General features: G+C 42.3%; 1 protein-coding gene across 1 annotated transcript; it reads left to right on the top strand.

Moving 5' to 3' along the window:
• The first annotated feature begins 380 nt into the window (after positions 1 to 380).
• Positions 381 to 16,596, top strand: LOC147888202 (uncharacterized). The gene is made up of 5 exons (XM_087393953.1): positions 381 to 386; positions 12,607 to 12,625; positions 12,762 to 13,437; positions 13,543 to 13,659; positions 14,139 to 16,596. The coding sequence occupies exons 2-5, from the start codon at positions 12,612 to 12,614 to the stop codon at positions 15,831 to 15,833; spliced, it is 2,502 nt and encodes an 833-aa protein (XP_087250079.1). The 5' UTR covers positions 381 to 386; positions 12,607 to 12,611; the 3' UTR covers positions 15,834 to 16,596.
• Positions 16,597 to 17,636: the final 1,040 nt, after the last annotated feature.

The raw sequence follows: 17,636 nt of genomic DNA, 5'->3' as shown, positions 1-17,636 counted from the left end.
CTCAAAACCGCGTAACGTGCCGTGGTGGTTTTACCGCTTCTTCCATTCCCGCTGTGGATTAGACGCACGAAAGCAAGGCACCTTGTTACATTTTTTCTAGTCATCGACATCTTTTCGTTCTGCACCGTTGCAAAGATCGATTGACTGGTTGCGAGTTGCTTTTCGCTTTAGAGATCGGATTAGCGCCCGTATTTATGCTGAGATTGTAAACTGTAATGGCCAAGCATCGCTTGGATGAGAGATCTTTCGCGCTTGTTGCTTTTCCATGAAATGCAAGAATTACCCCTTGGGAAGTGCGTATGAGACGCTCTGCAAAGGCTAGGCCCGGAAACGGAAGCTGCTGTGACTAGCTGTGGCGGGTTTCATCAAAGACAAGGGCACTGATGGTATCGCAACGTTCCCAGGCCCAGGACCTTCTCCATTTTTCTTTGTCGGCGACCTTTTTCTACTTATGACATCAATTGTAGTCGAAATTTCATTATAGATACCCGGTCGCAGGACCCTTAAGGAAATAAGTATTCTCTCTTTTAATATGAATGATGTGCTTGCTGTTTGCTTTTAGCGCGTTCTTCAGTAATAGACTCTGAAGATTATGTATGCAGCACCTAATGACGTCGTGCCTTGGCCTTTGTCTTCCCACCTCTAATTATTGGCACAATCTTGGAGCCGGGGTCAAGCAACATTGAGGCGTGCCACTTACTCGAGGTCTTCAGTGTCCAATGTGCTGCTGAAGGCCCAGATGCGCCCACCCAATATTTCGCGCCCCTTTTGCTGACTTGGTGATTTAGATTGGCAGACCTGCTGATATGGTGGATAAGGTGGCTGTTAATCAGGGAGACCCCCTGCCAAGCCCATCTCAGCTTGTTGTCTCACTTTTTGTTTTTCAGGCTGCCTGCTCTCTAATTGCACGAATGCAGTTGCTGGTCCTATCACTTTTGCGCTGCGCAACCGAGTCAGATGTCTTGGCTTAGCTTTGGGTATAATAGATTTTCCTGCTTAGGGCTCGTCTTGATCACCTCCAAAATATCGCTTGCTGAAAGTTTCGAGATTTTGTTACGTAACCTTAGCTGACTTCTGGAAAGTTGCTTGTGCCACTCTGGCATCGTCGGATGACATAAATATCTTTTAGATTACCGTGCACCAAAGGAAGATGCCACGCCCTAGGAGCATGCCAATCATTTACGTAGCACTTGAGTACATCAAGGGCATAAACCGCGAGGACTGATTTGCATTCCTTTCCAAAGCTGCTTTGAAAGTTGCTTCATATGGGTGCTCTTGATTGTGGAAGAATCAGTGATTGAAATTGCCATCCATCAAAGAAGATGCTGCTTCCACCGAACATGCCAACCGTTTACATTGCACTTGGGTACATCAAAGGCCCAAGTTTATGGGGCAAAACTTGAGGAACATACCAATGGTACTTGGGTACATCAAAGGCCTGAGTTTATGGGCAAAACTTGAGGCACATACCAATGGTAGTGCATAGACATTATAAGGGCCTGAGAGTTCTTGGGCTTTTGTGGCAAACACTCTACATTGAACTAGAGCATATTGTTGCTTGTTGATTGTAGTAAAGCGTTTGGCATATTGCCTTACACTGGGGTGATCAGCGGGCTGCCAGAGTTGCGGATTCTAGAGGGAAAGAAAGCCCTATATGTTGGCCTGTTCAAGAGGACTGAGACCTATGTTAGGCCCTCACTTCTCCCTCATTCTCCTCTGGTTGCAGAGCTAGCAATACGTCTCCTACTGCATGTTGAGACCTATGTAAGCCGCTCACTTCCACCTGATTCTCCATCCGGTGCAGAGCTCAGTCCTGTACATTGGCATATTAAAGTGGAGGACTGAGATCTGTGTAAGGCCCATACTTCTCCCTCATTCTCCATCCTTTGCAGGGCTCCAGAATGCTCATGCGGGCAGCCGGCCCATATAGAAAGACAAAGATGAGGAGCACTCAGCCTTTGAGGAAGATGACAGCAACACGCCGACCAGCCTGTAAGACAGCAAGGATGTACTTCTTAGGGCCATCTATGCAGCACATGGAGCAGTAGCCATGTATTTAGAGAGGATGGAGCAGAGTTATACTTCAGCCATTGGCGTTGTCCAGCAGAATAATGTAACACTCAAGGTCTCACTTTACAGACATGCACACAAGTCGATAGAACACACATTTTGAAGAAGTACTCAACAATGCAGCACATATATTCCTTACCATTCTTCAATAGGTCTGGACATGGGAGGCGCAAAAGATCCCTTCCCCCCCTGTTGGCTGATGGGCCTCAAATCTAGGCCGACTTGTGACAAGATGTGGCCCAACCGCCAGTCTAGGCCCTACCCTAGATGGTGGGGTATAGGGAAGCCCATGGCGGCCTGTCCTGTTACCCACACGGCAGTCCATGTAAGCCCTAATATCTTGCAAGGTCATGCCCCTTAGTCCCCCTTATATTCATATTCCAATAAGCAGAAGCAATAAATAGAGAACTTTCTCTTCAGAGAGGCAGCAGTTGCAACCGATACTATGTCCTGTAATAGGATTGCCTCAAAGATATCAATCCTCACTTGACATTCCTCATAGATTGATGTCTGCTGCTGAAGATCCCGCATATTTAAGAGCCAGTAGCTTTCTTGACCCCCCAACCCCCACCCCCCCAAAGCCTGATGCATGCATAGGTGATTCACAAATGCATACGTTTGCATGTGAGAAGGGCAGTGGAAACTGAACAGAATGGAAAGAACAAACCAAACCACACAAACTGAACTGAAAAGGGGAGAGAGAGAGAGAGAGAGAGAGTGCAAGGGATGTCAAGATAAACCCTCTGAACTGCTGGGAAAACCTCCACTGTAAGTTGCTCTACTGAGATACAACAATTGAGGGGGGGCCTATATATAGGCACTCCACCCCCTAGTTGGCTGGCTATACAGGCCGACCAGCTGCCCTAGATGGGCTGATTGGCATGCCTCCAGGAGCCGATTGCCTATAAACAGCCTGCTAGGGGCAGGTCTGCAGCACCAAAGCGTGGCCCTCCATGCAGGCCTATTGAAGGCACAGCAAAGGGCTACCATAGCAGCATACCATAGGCCCTTTGCAAGCCCTGGTCTGCCAAGATTTATCCAGCAACCCCTCCTGGGAACACATGCCTCATCTGCACCTCTAATGGGCTGCCAAGACAGCGGCAAACGGCCCGGGACGGCCCTGATCTGATCGCCCCCCTCAAGCACATCCGCAACGTCCGGGCTGTGGAAAACTGGCCCACAGGGATATGGACCCCTCCTGGCATAAGCATATGCCCAATCCTAGACAGCCTCACAGGGGGCAGGCACAACCACAACAAAGGCCTCACTCTGTCCTAACCCAACCATGGTACATCAAGAGATGCTGACCTCCAACACCCCCTCTCAGCTCCTGGATGTGGCATCATCTCCAGGGAGCTCGGTGTGTGTAACAGAGGGTTACTTTTTACTTAGGCTAAACCTAGGCTAAAGTTAGTGGAAAGACCTTTATTGGCTTGTAAGTGTTTTTTCCCTTTCTTTAGGGGATACCATAAGTTGCCACGTGGCATCCTAGGAGGTAATCCCATAAGCAATACTGCTTTGTACTCCCTTGGGCCATACCTATATAAGGGCTCTAGTTGTACTTGGCATATTCATTCATGACTTGTACTTCATTACTGAAATAGAATATAGAGCAAGAGTTCAATACTCAGCTGAATTCAAAAAAGGATTGACTTCCTCCTGTCCTTGTGCAGCCCCTCACAAGTCTCAGTTGAAGATCCAGCCCATGATCTTCCTCTCCTACCCTTTTCCTAAACATAAGGTACTACACTACTTAACTTTCCTGCAAATTCTGCTAAACTTAGTAGTGTTTACTGTTAGTTAGGAGCAGTCCTGTTGCATTGGTATTAGAGCACTTTTCGTGGGAATTTGTGGGAAATTCCTTGTCCAATCACTTTGAAATTTGGAGCATCTACTCTTGAGCCTAGGGCCTACCTCTGTGCAAAAATTCAGTGCCAGAAGTGCTCTCTGTTGTGAGCTGCCACATGGCAGGCTCTGAGAAACCTCGATTTCCAAAGTGCTCAGAATTCGGGGCTTCTTGCATGAGTGGAAAGCCCTTGCTTCCCTGATCATTTCTATGTGTGGGAATCCTAAAATGGTGGATTGAGTTAACATTGAGGGTTTTTTCTCTCTGGCGCAAGAATGTGAGGAAATTGACGATCTGCTGCTTCAGTGCACCAAAGAAGGTTAGATATGGCTTGAACTGTTCGCCCTAAGCTCCAATGTCTGCCCTCATAGTTTGGTGGAAATTTGAGCTTGGATGGAGGAGTTATGAAGAAATTCGACTGCTGGCTAAGAAGATCTGCGACTATCTAGGAGCTGACCATTCCGGTTTCTGATTTTCCTTTCCCGAAGGAGTCACCTCTGCTTTAGGAACTCCCACACCAAGTTCCAGCAAGATACAGGTCTGTTCTGTGGGATCTTCCCCAATTTTCTTTGTTTGGAATTGACGCGTACGCTGCCTAGTAAATGACTTGGCTACATATCACTTCGTAATTACTCGTAGCTATTGCTGAGGTGGCGTTCTAACTGCTGGAACCACTCCACAAAGCTTCATGTCAAATGAAGGAGGATTACCCTGGAGTTCACCGATGCGGACAGTGACCTGACTAGTCACTGACAGTTTGGTACAGTAGTATATTGTTGAATAGCGCTTCTGTCTATAGCTTTGACAAGGAATTGGCTGTCCAAAGAATTCAAAGACCTACATAGGTCTCTATACAGATTGGTTTACACAGTGTGCAAAAGGAGCCTTGCAACAGTCTGCTACTCCTTGGAAATTGAGCTATTCTTGATTAGGGCTTAAGACAGTGCATTTACTCTAGATTTAAGTCATTGAAGATGCTTGTAAAGAGGTCTACTGGTCAAGCTAGTAAGCAACCAATGGGTATCCTTCATTCCATCTCAGAAAAGGAACCAATTGATGATCAAGCTGTAGTTTTTGAGCCCAATGATCCTCATGTTGGCAATGTTCAAGGGGATTTAGCAGCAACTCCTCAAGTACAAGCATCCCTTAACCAAGAGCAAATCATAAAGAGTCGTATGGACCCAATGCTATAAATATTCAAGGAGCTAACTAATGAGATTAAGACCAATAATCAGAGGATTGACCAAAGGATGCAGAACATGTCTGCCACTTTTAATTTTAATAAAAGGTTTGACCAGTTCAAGAGAAGCCAAATTTATGATGGGAAGAGACCTGTGGATCCCCAACTTGATGGAGACTCAGGTTCAGATGATGATGATGATGATCCTATACATGTAACTGAAGCGGTTGGTTTTATGGCTTCTGTCCGAAGGACCTATCACTCTAGTGGAGTTACAGCTCATATGGATAAGGATTCAGCACATGGTAAGACTCCTAATAATAACAGTTCAGCAGCTAAAGAGTTGTGTCAAAAATTCCATGAATATAAGTTGCTACCAGCAGACCTTAGGGTAGCAATGACATTCCAGCAATATATACAAACAGTTAAATCTATTGAACCAAAAGGACCTGTTCATCAAGACAAAGATATGAAAGACAAGATTATACTTCTTAAGTTCAAAGGTGATTTTACCTCTCCTGAGGAATTAGAGGAATGGCTTAGCAAGATGGATGACTACTTCCTTCTATATCCAAAGGGTGATCAAGGTAAAATCAGATTTGCTGTTCTTCATCTAGAAGATTATTCCCACTCTTGGTGGAGGCATCTACAGCAAGAAGGGTTAACTTTTAATGCTTGGGATGAATTCAAGGTTGAAATGCTTAAAACTTTTATATTTCCTTTTACTAGAGATCAATATATTTGTAAGTGGTATGATCTTACTCAGCAAGGATTAGTGAAAAATTATATCAAATAGTTTTGGAAATTGGCTCTGTTTGTTCATGGTATTAAGAGTTAGAATGCTCAAGTTCATCCATGGTCTGCACCCTAGTATTGCTTCAGATGTTGCAGCTCAAAAGCCTAATTCTCTTAAAGAGGCCATGTAGTTGGCAGAGCTTTATGAACCCAAATACAATTGGAAGGAGAAGACTTTGAGTATTGGTCACTTTGGGACTAAGCCTATGGTCAAAGGGGTTTCCAATGATGAAAACAAACTTCCTGCACCTACTACAACTTCTTCTATTTCTAGGTTCCCCACAGTGTATGGCAGTGGCATGGGACAACCTAAGAATTACGAGGCTACAGATGTTAAGCCATCCTTAAAACCCACTCCAAAGGATGATCTGGGTGATAAAAGAAACAAGTTGGTTAAGTAGTTATCTCAAGCAATTATTGATGACAGGAAGAAGAAGAATTTGTGCTACCTTTGTGGTGAGAAGTGGACCCCTGAACATAGGAATGTGTGCAAAGCAAAAACAGGCTCAAAGTTGAGCTTGATTCTAGAGATTGATGAGGATTTATTTCCAATACTTCTACAGCAAAATCTGAATTTCATGAATACCAGGATTGTGTGAATGAAGGCCTTGATGATGATGAGGATCATAGTTCCAAAAAGGGGACTACCTTTCCATTTGATCTTGGTGGGTTATCCATGTTTGACACTATGCTTATGGATGATAGTTTGCCAAGGTGCCCAAATAGATCTAGACAATGGAACATTGAAGTTATTCAAGGTTATGAGGATGAGATTAGAAATTCTGATGGAAATGATGCTGTTGATGATGATGAAGTGTATTGGGATACACAATCAGTTGTGTACAGCATATCTCCTGATGTTTTTATGGGCTGCAAGGGCTCTCAAACCCTTAGGTTACAAACCCTTAGGTTAAAAGGAACAATCAATAACAGACCAGCATTTTGGTTGACAGTGGGGAGCACTCATAACTTCATTAATGCAAAGACACTTCAAACAGTGAGGTTCACTTTGGATCTTGGGATCAAAGTTGAGGTCATTACCATAGTAAGCAATATTGTCAGGCTGCTCGAGTGCAACTTTCTCAAGACTATACTTTTCATGGAGATCTAATTGTCTTGGAAATGGGACCTATTGACATTATCCTTTGTTGTGAATGGTTGAGAACCTTGGAATAATTTTCTATGGACCTTAACAGGCTGTATATGAAGTTTATGCATGAAGGTAAGCACATCACTTTGATGGGTCACCAATCTCCTAAATTGTCCTTAATTTCTGCAAGAAGAATGGCCAGAGACCTCAAAAGTGTTTGTGGAGTCTATGCTATTTAGTTGACCAAGGTAAGCACATCACTTTGATGGGTCACCAATCTCCTAAATTGTCCTTAATTTCTGTAAGAAGAATGGCCAGAGACCTCAAAAGTGTTTGTGAAGTTTATGCTATTCAGTTGACCAACTCTCAAGAGGGTAATGGGTTGTTGGTGGAGGATAAAGACATGCAGAATCTATTACAGCAATACTCTGATGTATTTGCTGATCTTTCCAACCATCTTCCTCCCATGAGAGATGTGGATCATGCAATTGTGTTGGAACCAAGATCTAAGCCAATTAACAAAGCTCCATACAGACTTTCTAGAGCTGAAAGAGAAGAGGTGGCAAGGCAAATAAAGGAACTCCTTGACAAGGAATTTATTACACACAGTCAGTCACCCTTTGCCTCTCCTGTGTTATTGGTGTGGCTCATTTAGAATGTGTATTGATTACAGGGATTTGAACAAAATGACAATTAAGAATAGGTTTCCTATCCTTAGAATTGATGATCTACTGGATGAGCTTAGAGGGGCAAAGTACTTCACAAAGATTGACTTAAGGTCAAGCTATCATCAAATAAGGATGGAGGGAGATGAACATAAAACTGCCTTTAGGACGGAACGTGGGCTTTATCAATTCAAAGTGATGGCAAAGAAATCACTCTTTAATGGATTAAAACTCAATGCATTAACCATGGGCATATGACTCAATGTGTCGGCTATCACATTGTAATGAAATCTTTGATATCTAAGTTGAATGTTGAAATTTTGGAGCATCTTTGACCAATGAGCCTTTTGATGTCTCAACTCCTTCTGGGTAGACAACCATTTGATACTCTCTTGATCAATTACTATCTCAAACGAGGCATTATAATAATAACACTGCAACTATTTCAAAGCATGCACTATCATAGATACATCCCTTTCATAAGCTAAACAATTGCTCTTGGAATCACTTAAGGGGGAGTGCGTAGTTGATCTACATTGTTCCCATTTGTGGCATGTAGCTAAGGGGGTTTTCGCATCTGTAGAGGACTCAAAAGAAGTTGTCCTCCATAACTAAACAGGCATGGTCAGTTGTAGTATGTCTCAAGAAACGTCTCAGGGAGACATGTCACCTTTGCGTCATGAAATTAAATGGGTGGAAACATTTTCCATTGATATGCTCACCTACTTTACAAGGGTAAGCATGTATGCCACCAGTTAATCTATCATTGGAATAGCTTCTTCACATAGTTGTGAAAGAGCTTTTATACCTGAACAAGGTATTGTAGCCTTTCCTCTATAAATTTGTGTTGGTATTCTTTGATGATATATTGATCTACATCAAAATAAAAGAAGAGCATTTATAACATGTCCAGCAAGTATATTGAGGACACACCAGTTGTATGCCAAATCAAGTAAATGCACTTTCATGGCTGAAGAAGTGGAATATTTGGGCCATATTGTCAGGAGTAGTGGCATTATTCCTTGGTATAGCATCATTTTATAGAAGATTTATAAGGCATTTTGCCAAATTGGCAGCTCCTCTCACTGATCTTCTAAAAAAGAATGCTTTCCAATGGTCTGATAGTGCCAATAAGAGCTTTGAAGCATTAAAGGAGGCATTAACTTCAGCGCCTATCTTAACCTTTTATAATTGAGGCTGATGCTAGTGGAAGGGGCATTGGAGCTGTCCTAAAGCAGAGTCATGGAGTTATTGCCTTTGAAAGTCGGAAATTGGATGACAAGGAGTCAAGTTTCCACATTTATGACCAAGAGATGTTGGCAATACTTCATGCAATCAAAAAGTGGCACCACTACATCTATGGCAGCCATTTCAAGGTCAAGACTGATCAGAAGACTCTCAGATATTTTCTATCTCAGTCTTCTCTATCACCCAAGCAAAGGAGATGGCTATCCATTGTGCAAAACTATGACTTTGACATAGATTACAAGATGGGCAAAGAAAATATTGTGGCAGATTCTCTTTTCAGGATATGGGCTTGTACTTTGTCATCTATCACTGAGGTTTATAAAGATTGGATCAGAAGAGTATCTCAATGATCCTCAAGCAGCTGCTATATTCCAAGACTTGCAAGATCATGACTGTCAGCAATATCCCAATTTCAAGTTGCACAATGGGCTCTTGTGGTATAATGATAGAATATTTCTTACTGAAAATTCCTCCTATAAGCTGCTAATCTTGCAGGAATTTCACTCATCTCCCATGGCTGGGCATATAGGCCTCAACAAGATGTATGATAAGGTAAAACAGAGTTTTTACTGGAAGGGGCTTTGGAAGGATGTTCTTGCTTATGTACAAAGCTGTAAGCCATGTCTACCAAACATGGAGATGAATCTGAGGCCAGCTGGTCTACTACAACCTCTGCCTATACCTCAAGGTAAATGGACACATATCAGCATGGACTTTATTATAGGCCTACCAGTGACCTCTAAGGGTTGGAACAGCATCTTTGTGGTTGTTGATAGACTTACTAAAGCTGCCCACTTCATTCCTACTAAGACACAATTTACAGCTTCCAAGGTGGCTAAGCAATTCATGGAGAATGTGTTTAAATTACATGGACTCCCTCAAGAAATTGTGAGTGATCGTGATGCTAAGTTCATGGGGCATTTTTGGCAAGAGCTTTTCAGTTCTATGGGAACAGTTCTTACCCCAAGTACAGTAGATCACCCTCAAACTGATGGACAAACAGAGAGGGTTAACCGCTGGTTGGAAGAGTATCTAAGGCATTTTTGCTTTGAGACCCAAGCATCGTGGGATCAATGGTTGCATCTAGCTGAATTTTGTTATAATACCACCAAGCACACTTCAATTGGTATGAGCCCTTTGAAGCCATGTTTGTCTATGAAGCTCATGTTTCATCAACCATTATTGATCAAGCATTGTCCAGCCAGCAAGCCAAGGATGATTTGGCTCACATGACTGCTCTATTACAGCAATGTAAAGATAATATGGTAAGGGCCCAAGCAAGGATGAAGGATTATGTTGATGAGCATAGGAGAGATCTTCATTTTGAAGAAGGGGATTATGTGTTTCTCAGATTACATAAGTCCAGGCATGCTTCTTTGAAAGGTAATACCAATGTTAAACTTGCTCATAGGTATTATGGACCTTACAAGGTTTTGAAGAAAGTTGGGGAAGTGGCTTATGAGTTGGAGCTTCCATCATCCTCTAGAATACACAAAGTATTCCATGTATCACTTCTCAAGAAGTATAAGAGATCATGTGTTGAGGAACAAGTCCTACATGGAATATCTTATCAAATGGAGAGGTCTACCTGATGAGGAGTCTTCACGGCAGCCATCTACAATTGTGGAGCAGTACGCTCAATTGCTTAACTGAATTCTATGGCCAAAATTACATATTTATGAGCAGATCTGATTTTCTCTTGCTATATGGCATATATTGACATGTTGCAGCCAGCATTCACTATCCTATCTCAGATCAGCATGTCTCTCACTGGATTATATGATCAGATCTGTTATATTGGACAGCTTAGCTCTTCCACCCGGTTGCTTGATTTTCGTGGGAATATTATATGATCCATTTACATGTAGATCAGCATGCCTACAGGGGGGTATTTGACTGAGAAACTTCATTGTTCAGCTGATATGACCAGAATTAAGCTATTCAGGTTTACAAGGAGCATTGTATGTCCAGGTTACAGCCTTTTCAAATTTGAGGACAAATTTCTATTTGAGGAGGGAGGATTGTAACAGAGGGTTACTTTGTACTTAGGCTAAACCTAGGCTAAAGTTAGTGGAAAGGCCTTTATTGGCTTGTAAGTGTTTTTTCCCTTTCTTTAGGGGATACCATAAGTTGCCACGTGGCATCGTAGGAGGTAATCCCATAAGCAATACTGCTTTGTACTCCCTTGGGCCATACCTATATAAGGGCTCTGGTTGTACTTGGCATATTCATTCATGACTTGTACTTCATTACTGAAATAGAATATAGAGCAAGAGTTCAATACTCAGCTGAATTCTAAAAAGGATTGACTTCCTCCTGTCCTTGTGCAGCCCCTCACAAGTCTCAGTTGAAGATCCAACCCATGATCTTCCTCTCCTACCCTTTTCCTAAACATAAGGTACTACACTACTTAACTTTCCTGCAAATTCTACTAAACTTAGTAGTGTTTACTGTTAGTTAGGAGCAGTCCTGTTGCAGTGTGCCATTGAGCAACTGAAGGAATCTGTCATGTGAACCTCCGTCCCTGAAGACTGCCATAGGTATTGTCAAAGAAGCCCCCTCTTGACACAAACCATCTCAGCACGATCACTAGAAACCCAGTACTGCTGCTTCATGGCCACAGGGGCTAGGCATGCTCTGTTGGTCCGGTACTGTACTGGTATGACAGTCCCACTGATACTGACATCAGTGCAAGGTTTGCTTCTCTGCACAGAGCTATACAGCCCCCTCTCAGGTCCAAACTGGTACAGAGTCCCAAGATCGATGAACCCTCTGTGCTCCAGAAACAATGGGCATCCAATTGCTCACTAGGATCAATCTGCGGTGTCTAGATTCTCGCACTGGCAATCATCCGACCCATCTAGATGCCCAGCAGCTCAACAGATAGTGGAACAGACGTGCAAGTGGGCCAAAGCCAAGCCCCTCCTAGAAGAGGCAATGGTAACGTCCCTGGATCTCATAGTAGACAGGGCAGACACATAAGAAGTGTTCCTCTGTCTCGACCACCCCCATTGTGCACAGTTTGCAGATCTGCTGCTCTTTGGGTATACCAACCACTCTCCCCGTCTCAATGCCCAGCAGATGTGATGATACTTGCAACTGTCCTATGGCGATCCTCAGTGCATGCGAGACTCTCCTATCCTCAAGATACTGGGGTCTGATGATGAGGCCATACTTCGCTATCCTCAGGAAATGACCATGATAGAATTGAGTCTTGGTGGGGAACTCCTGATCTCCCCAAATGCACTCTTTCCTCCCTTATCTTGAGTTTTCCTTATGTTGTGTTTACGTCCTTTGCGTTACTTTATTATTCAGAAAATGCTCTTAATGGTTTTTACATTTTATAGCTGAGTAATTCCTTAGAAAATGACATTCCATCTTTCAGGTTTCTTTGTAGGTAATTAGAGCTTCTCAAAACATTTCCTCATGTTTTAACTGTTTTGGGAGATGCACTACCAAAGTGATGCAGCTGTTGAGGGCAGAAGTTTGATGATTTCTGATTTACTATTGTGCAGACATTCAAATGTCTATTTGGACTAGAATATCACTGCCTTCAAAGTTCTTGTACTAGTGTAGTCTATTTTGGTACTTCTCATTGAGTTGGCAATTATTGTCACACATTTTGTGCTTTTTGCCACTAATTAATACTTTCTTTACATGTTTTTGTCCATTATTGGATTGCATGTTGATGATACTGTAATGAGCTGCTCAGTGTCTATGCATCTTACCGGGTAACTTTCTTGCAATAAAGTTTATCCTTTTCTTTCCCTTGCCCTTCCATCACTACACTTTTTTTTCGACTGTATCCCGCTAAGATTGGTCCTTAGCTTAATCAATTACTGGAATAAACGTTTCCAAATATTTCAGGCTTTTGATTCAACATATTGCAACTCAGCCTTACAGATGCTGTTTTTGGGCAAATTTTCTGATAAAAGGTTTGACATATAAACGTGAAATATACAGTAACATGGTCATGGAAAGCAAGGACAACTCACTGGTGGATGGCCAAGAGGTTATAGTATGTACTTGTAAGAAGGTGGGGAGTCCATCAGCACACATTGACAAGATGGATGAACTCTATGAAGTTATTGATGATGCAGAATTGGTGGAGGGTGAATTTCCCATCAGACACCTTTCCAGTATAAAGGATACCCAGTTTATCGATGATACGAGAGCTTATGCAATTTCTCGAATGGCAGTCCAGGATAGATCGTATGATACAATTGAAGCAGAAGAGCATTCTGAGCCCACTGAAGCAAAAAATGTTTCCGATGGGAATGATGAGCCTGCGGCACAGAGCAGTCTTGCTGGCCTTATTTTTATGTGCAACAAACGAACGATGGAAGAATGCTTTTGGCATAGTATTTTTGGCTTGCCATCTAATGCATGGAATTTGGTCAAGCAGGTTGTGCCTGGCACAATGCTCTTTCTCTTTGAGTATGGAGCAAGGCAAATGTGGGGCATTTATGAGGCGACTTCAAGTGGACAACACAATATTGAACCTTCTGCTTTTAAGCATCCAAAGGGCTCATTTCCGGCACAGGTACATTGGACCTTTCTATAGACCTTGTTGTGTGATAATCAAAGTGGTAGATGCTGTCTGACATCCATTTTAGTTGCCTTATTTTGTGGCATGGACGTTTTGCAGGTTCGCTTCAAAGAAGTTGTAAAGTGTCTTCCCTTGGAGGAAAATGAATTCAAACCAGCGATAAGGGATAACTATTTCTCAGATTTCAAGTTTGATATTGCACTTTCAATGGGTCAGGTAAGATCTCTAATTGATTCTGTGCAGCCCTTTATGCCTTACCTGCAACCTCCTGCTCCTCAAACCCCATACACAAGGTAAGTTTTACCAAATGCTAGAATTGCAGGTTGTGAAGCTGGCATTAGCAGCAAATTGAATCTGTTCTATTCTTGTAGACCTTGACCCTTTTAAGTGTAGAAGGTTTTTTGGCCCCCTTGATTTATTTTTTAATACACTCAGTCAGCTAGTTGATATTTTAGTGGAATGATGCCCTGTGTCTGTCTTAGTGCCACAGCATTGACTGTAGAAGGCATACTTGTATGACACATTCAATGTTAATTTTTTGGGTTTTTGCATGTTAATTTACTTGCTATGACTTTTAGTTCTGTGTATTACATTTTCTGCATCCTCCCGTGCTCCCCATTGATAGGCATTATCATGTATGCACATGAAGCTAGACAATGATGTCTTATCCCTCTTAGCTGTTCTATATTTTCCAGGTCCACAGGTTATCCAAAGCTTTCTTATGGAAGTCAGATGGTGGATATGTGAGAACTCTCGACCCGGAAGCTCTGTATGGGGACCGTTTCTCGGATAAAGCCAAATGGATTCAAGCTTGGGGGAGGCCTGATAGAATGCATGATTTTGAAACCATTGATGCTGAGGAGTATTTTCCTGCTGAACCGAATCCAAGTGCAAGACTGCATGGGATTATGTCAGGTAATGGTATTCCCGGACGGCTTCAGGAAGCCCTACATATGGGTTATTATGGTTCCTTGAATGACAGAAATGATCAAAGGTTGCTGGGTGCTAAGGATAATGCATTGATATTGGAGAAAGAGAGGATACTTGATTTTCCGACAGGCCTCCTTTCAGGCAGGTACTTGAATGATTTTTCTGAAAACAAATGGGATGGAACCCACCGAACTGCTTACTGTGAAACCTACTTTTTGAATGGTTCTACTAGAAAGGAAGCTAGCGTAGCCAATAGTAAGACTAGGCCATTAAGGGGCACCTATAATCCATCTGAATATACCCCATCTGCACCTACCAAGGTAAGAGACACTACAGAGTTATCATATGATGACATGATGGATGAAGAAGGTAGGAAGGATGGGCTGGAGCCAGACGTAGGCCAAGAAGCTTTTCGACTGCTTTATGCTGACAAGGAAAAAAACAAGCCATCAGTCTGGTCTAGGATATCTGGCCGTGTAAGTCCTAGGAATCTGAATTCAGAAACATCTAGGTGCTCATATACACAAAAGAGACCAGAGAAGATACTTACATCTGAGCAAGACGATTTGAGCAGGACGGATGTGATTAACCATATTATTGATGATGTAGTCTCTGGGGAACCTGAAATTGATTTTCCAATCAATTTCAAAAGGAGGAAAACTCTTTCACAAGAAGAGGGAAAGACACAAGAAAAGAAGAGAAGGAAACTTATCAGACCAGATTTTTCAGATTTAAGCTGGTCACATGATGATTTGGAGAAAGAGTTGCATGAGAAATGCCCGACTGATGTGCAATATGGAGATATGAACAACAGGTTAATTATAGATGCAGAGCCTGGCAAAAGCGATACTAGTTCTGGCTTAAGTGTGAGAAATCTACAGCTCATGGATGTACAAAATGAAAGTGGCTGCAAGGAGCAAAGGATTCACATGAGTAAGCATCCAGAGCCCAATAAGCAGCTTTCTGGGGAGTGCTGTGGAGTGGACTGTGCATTTGATAATGTATTGGGGACAAAGTATCCTGAGCTCAGGACATTAGGAGCTCAAATCCTGATAGATGCAGATCTGGAAAAAGGTAGCAGTGAAATGGATATTGTAAATCTAGAGGTTGTGACACACAAGTTTAATATCTTACCGGATGCTGACAGGTCGATTGGGAGTACAGAAGCTGTGGCTGGGAATGTTGGACAACGTGACCTTTTTGACCTTAACCAACCCATTTGCCCTGATGGTATTGAGCATGAAGAGGGTGTTGTGCATTGCTTTATTGGAGACACTGGTAATAATCTTGATGCCCAGAGCTCAATATGTAGCAGTAACTGTCATGATCATCAGCAAGTGGATTCAGAGCTTTGCCTACATTTAGAGTTGACAATTGCTCCTAGTGGCCTGTTGTCAACGAACTTTGATGAAGTGGCAACAGTTGAAGTTTTGGCACAAAAGGATTTGGTATCCCAATGATTGTCAAATTTTGCACGTACAAAGACAGGTTTAACTCTCTGATCTGTCAGTGAGGGTGGACTGCAAACCATGAGTCTATGCATTTCTTTTGTGAGGGAAACAGATAAAGAACTGCACCTCAGTGGTTATAAACATGAAATGAATGACACTTTCAGTTGGACCTATTTGGGGTTGCACAGACCAGCATGGATGATAGAAACGAGACTGTGGAACTGGAGTCTTTGGTAATTGCACAATTTTGAAATATGCTAGCACATACACTGAAGTGTAAGACACACATGATGTGTAAGTCTTCTTCAGCGGAGAGTTCTCTTGATGAGTTGCAAAGCTTGAGGGTCATGTTGGATCAACTGGAGCTCAGTGGAAATACAAATGATTGATTTGCACTCTTTGTTGAACCTGCTGTGGTGTCTACAGGTAATAGATTGGCCAAAAGTGGCCTCACCTTTTCTTCTTTAAAGCAGGGAGAATAATGGAAATGACGCGGCTTGCACTTTTACACTTTTGGAACCCTGTTTAACTGAATTCTCTCAGAATGACAAGGTTAGGAGTGCTAAGATGGTCATGCTCTCCCTAAAGCGTTTCAAACTTGAAACTCCAATCACACTTTCTGAGATAGGACAGCAGCAGGGCGCACGCATCTGAATGAGAATGTCATTGAAGTGTATATGTTCTTCACTTGTTTACTGTAGTATGCTGTGGATGCTTGTTCTCATGAGGCTTATCAATCCAGGGAATTTTCTATTATTCAAAATCACCACCAAGTTCCTCCATAATTCTACTGTGGTGTTTTCTGTCTGCTTTTGAATGCCTATGATTTTGCGCGAACTTGGAGTCTACCATTTCCATCTCAGTCCAACAGGAATATTGCCTTGGAAGAACAGAGGTGATTTCTTTGTGAAACATGAAGAGGCAAAGGTATTGATTGACTAGGACAACACCTAGAGCTAGAGCAATAAGTGGTCTAACAAAAAAGGGGGCGTCCAAAGGATAGGAAATTGCTTTATGCACAGAAATTGAGCTAGGACCCTAGGTTGCTGGTGACCTGGGACCTAAATCCAATTTCAAAAGCTGTTTTTAAATATATTTGTGTGTCTGTAAAGCAATTTGGCCGCCTTCACCGAGGTTGTGGGTGCTTTTGCTTGGAGCTCCTTTTAGAATTTATTGTAATCTCTTAAACATCCTTCAGGTTTAAGTGCATTTTGCATGTCCGATTCAAGGGATGCTCAAGGTATATTCTCGCTTTTTGGAGTCTTGTGACTTGTGTGAAGTAAACATGATTTTGTTCAAGTCGGATTATGTAGCTGGTTGGACCTCAATATTGTGGAGCTATGCAAGGTCTACCCGGGTTGATGAGCAAGCTAGGCAAAAAAACAAACAAAGCGAGTAGAGAGGGGTGGGGGGTCTCCAAATTCATTTCAGATTGTACATTGAAAAGACCGCTCAAGTTGAAGCTTAAGTTGAATTGCTATTGCAACTATGAACACTTTGGAAACAACAAGATCAGGGGACATTCTACAATAATTACACAATGTTGATTGTTGCTATGCCATTGGCACAAATATATTATATGGTGTTCTTGAGCTAAAATTTGAGCATTTTGCAAGCTTTGAGGCTTGAGGAATTTTGCATTCCAAGTTGGTGCAAAGTTGCAATACTTGCAACTTATCACTTGAAGTTAACTCTATGTGAAGTACCTTTTGTGGGCACAAATCAATATTCCAGTAGATCTTGATCACCTTCAATGTCATGTATGTTTTTCTATTTTTCTATTTTTCTAAAAAGTGCTACGACTTAAGGTGG

The sequence above is a fragment of the Dipteris shenzhenensis genome, chromosome 22 (genome assembly GCF_047967505.1).
Source record: "Dipteris shenzhenensis isolate YYH24624 ecotype China chromosome 22, Dip_SZ_1.0, whole genome shotgun sequence".
NCBI lineage: Eukaryota > Viridiplantae > Streptophyta > Polypodiopsida > Gleicheniales > Dipteridaceae > Dipteris > Dipteris shenzhenensis.
The sequence above is the reverse complement of the archived record's forward strand: the minus strand, read 5'-3'. Positions and strand labels throughout refer to the sequence as shown.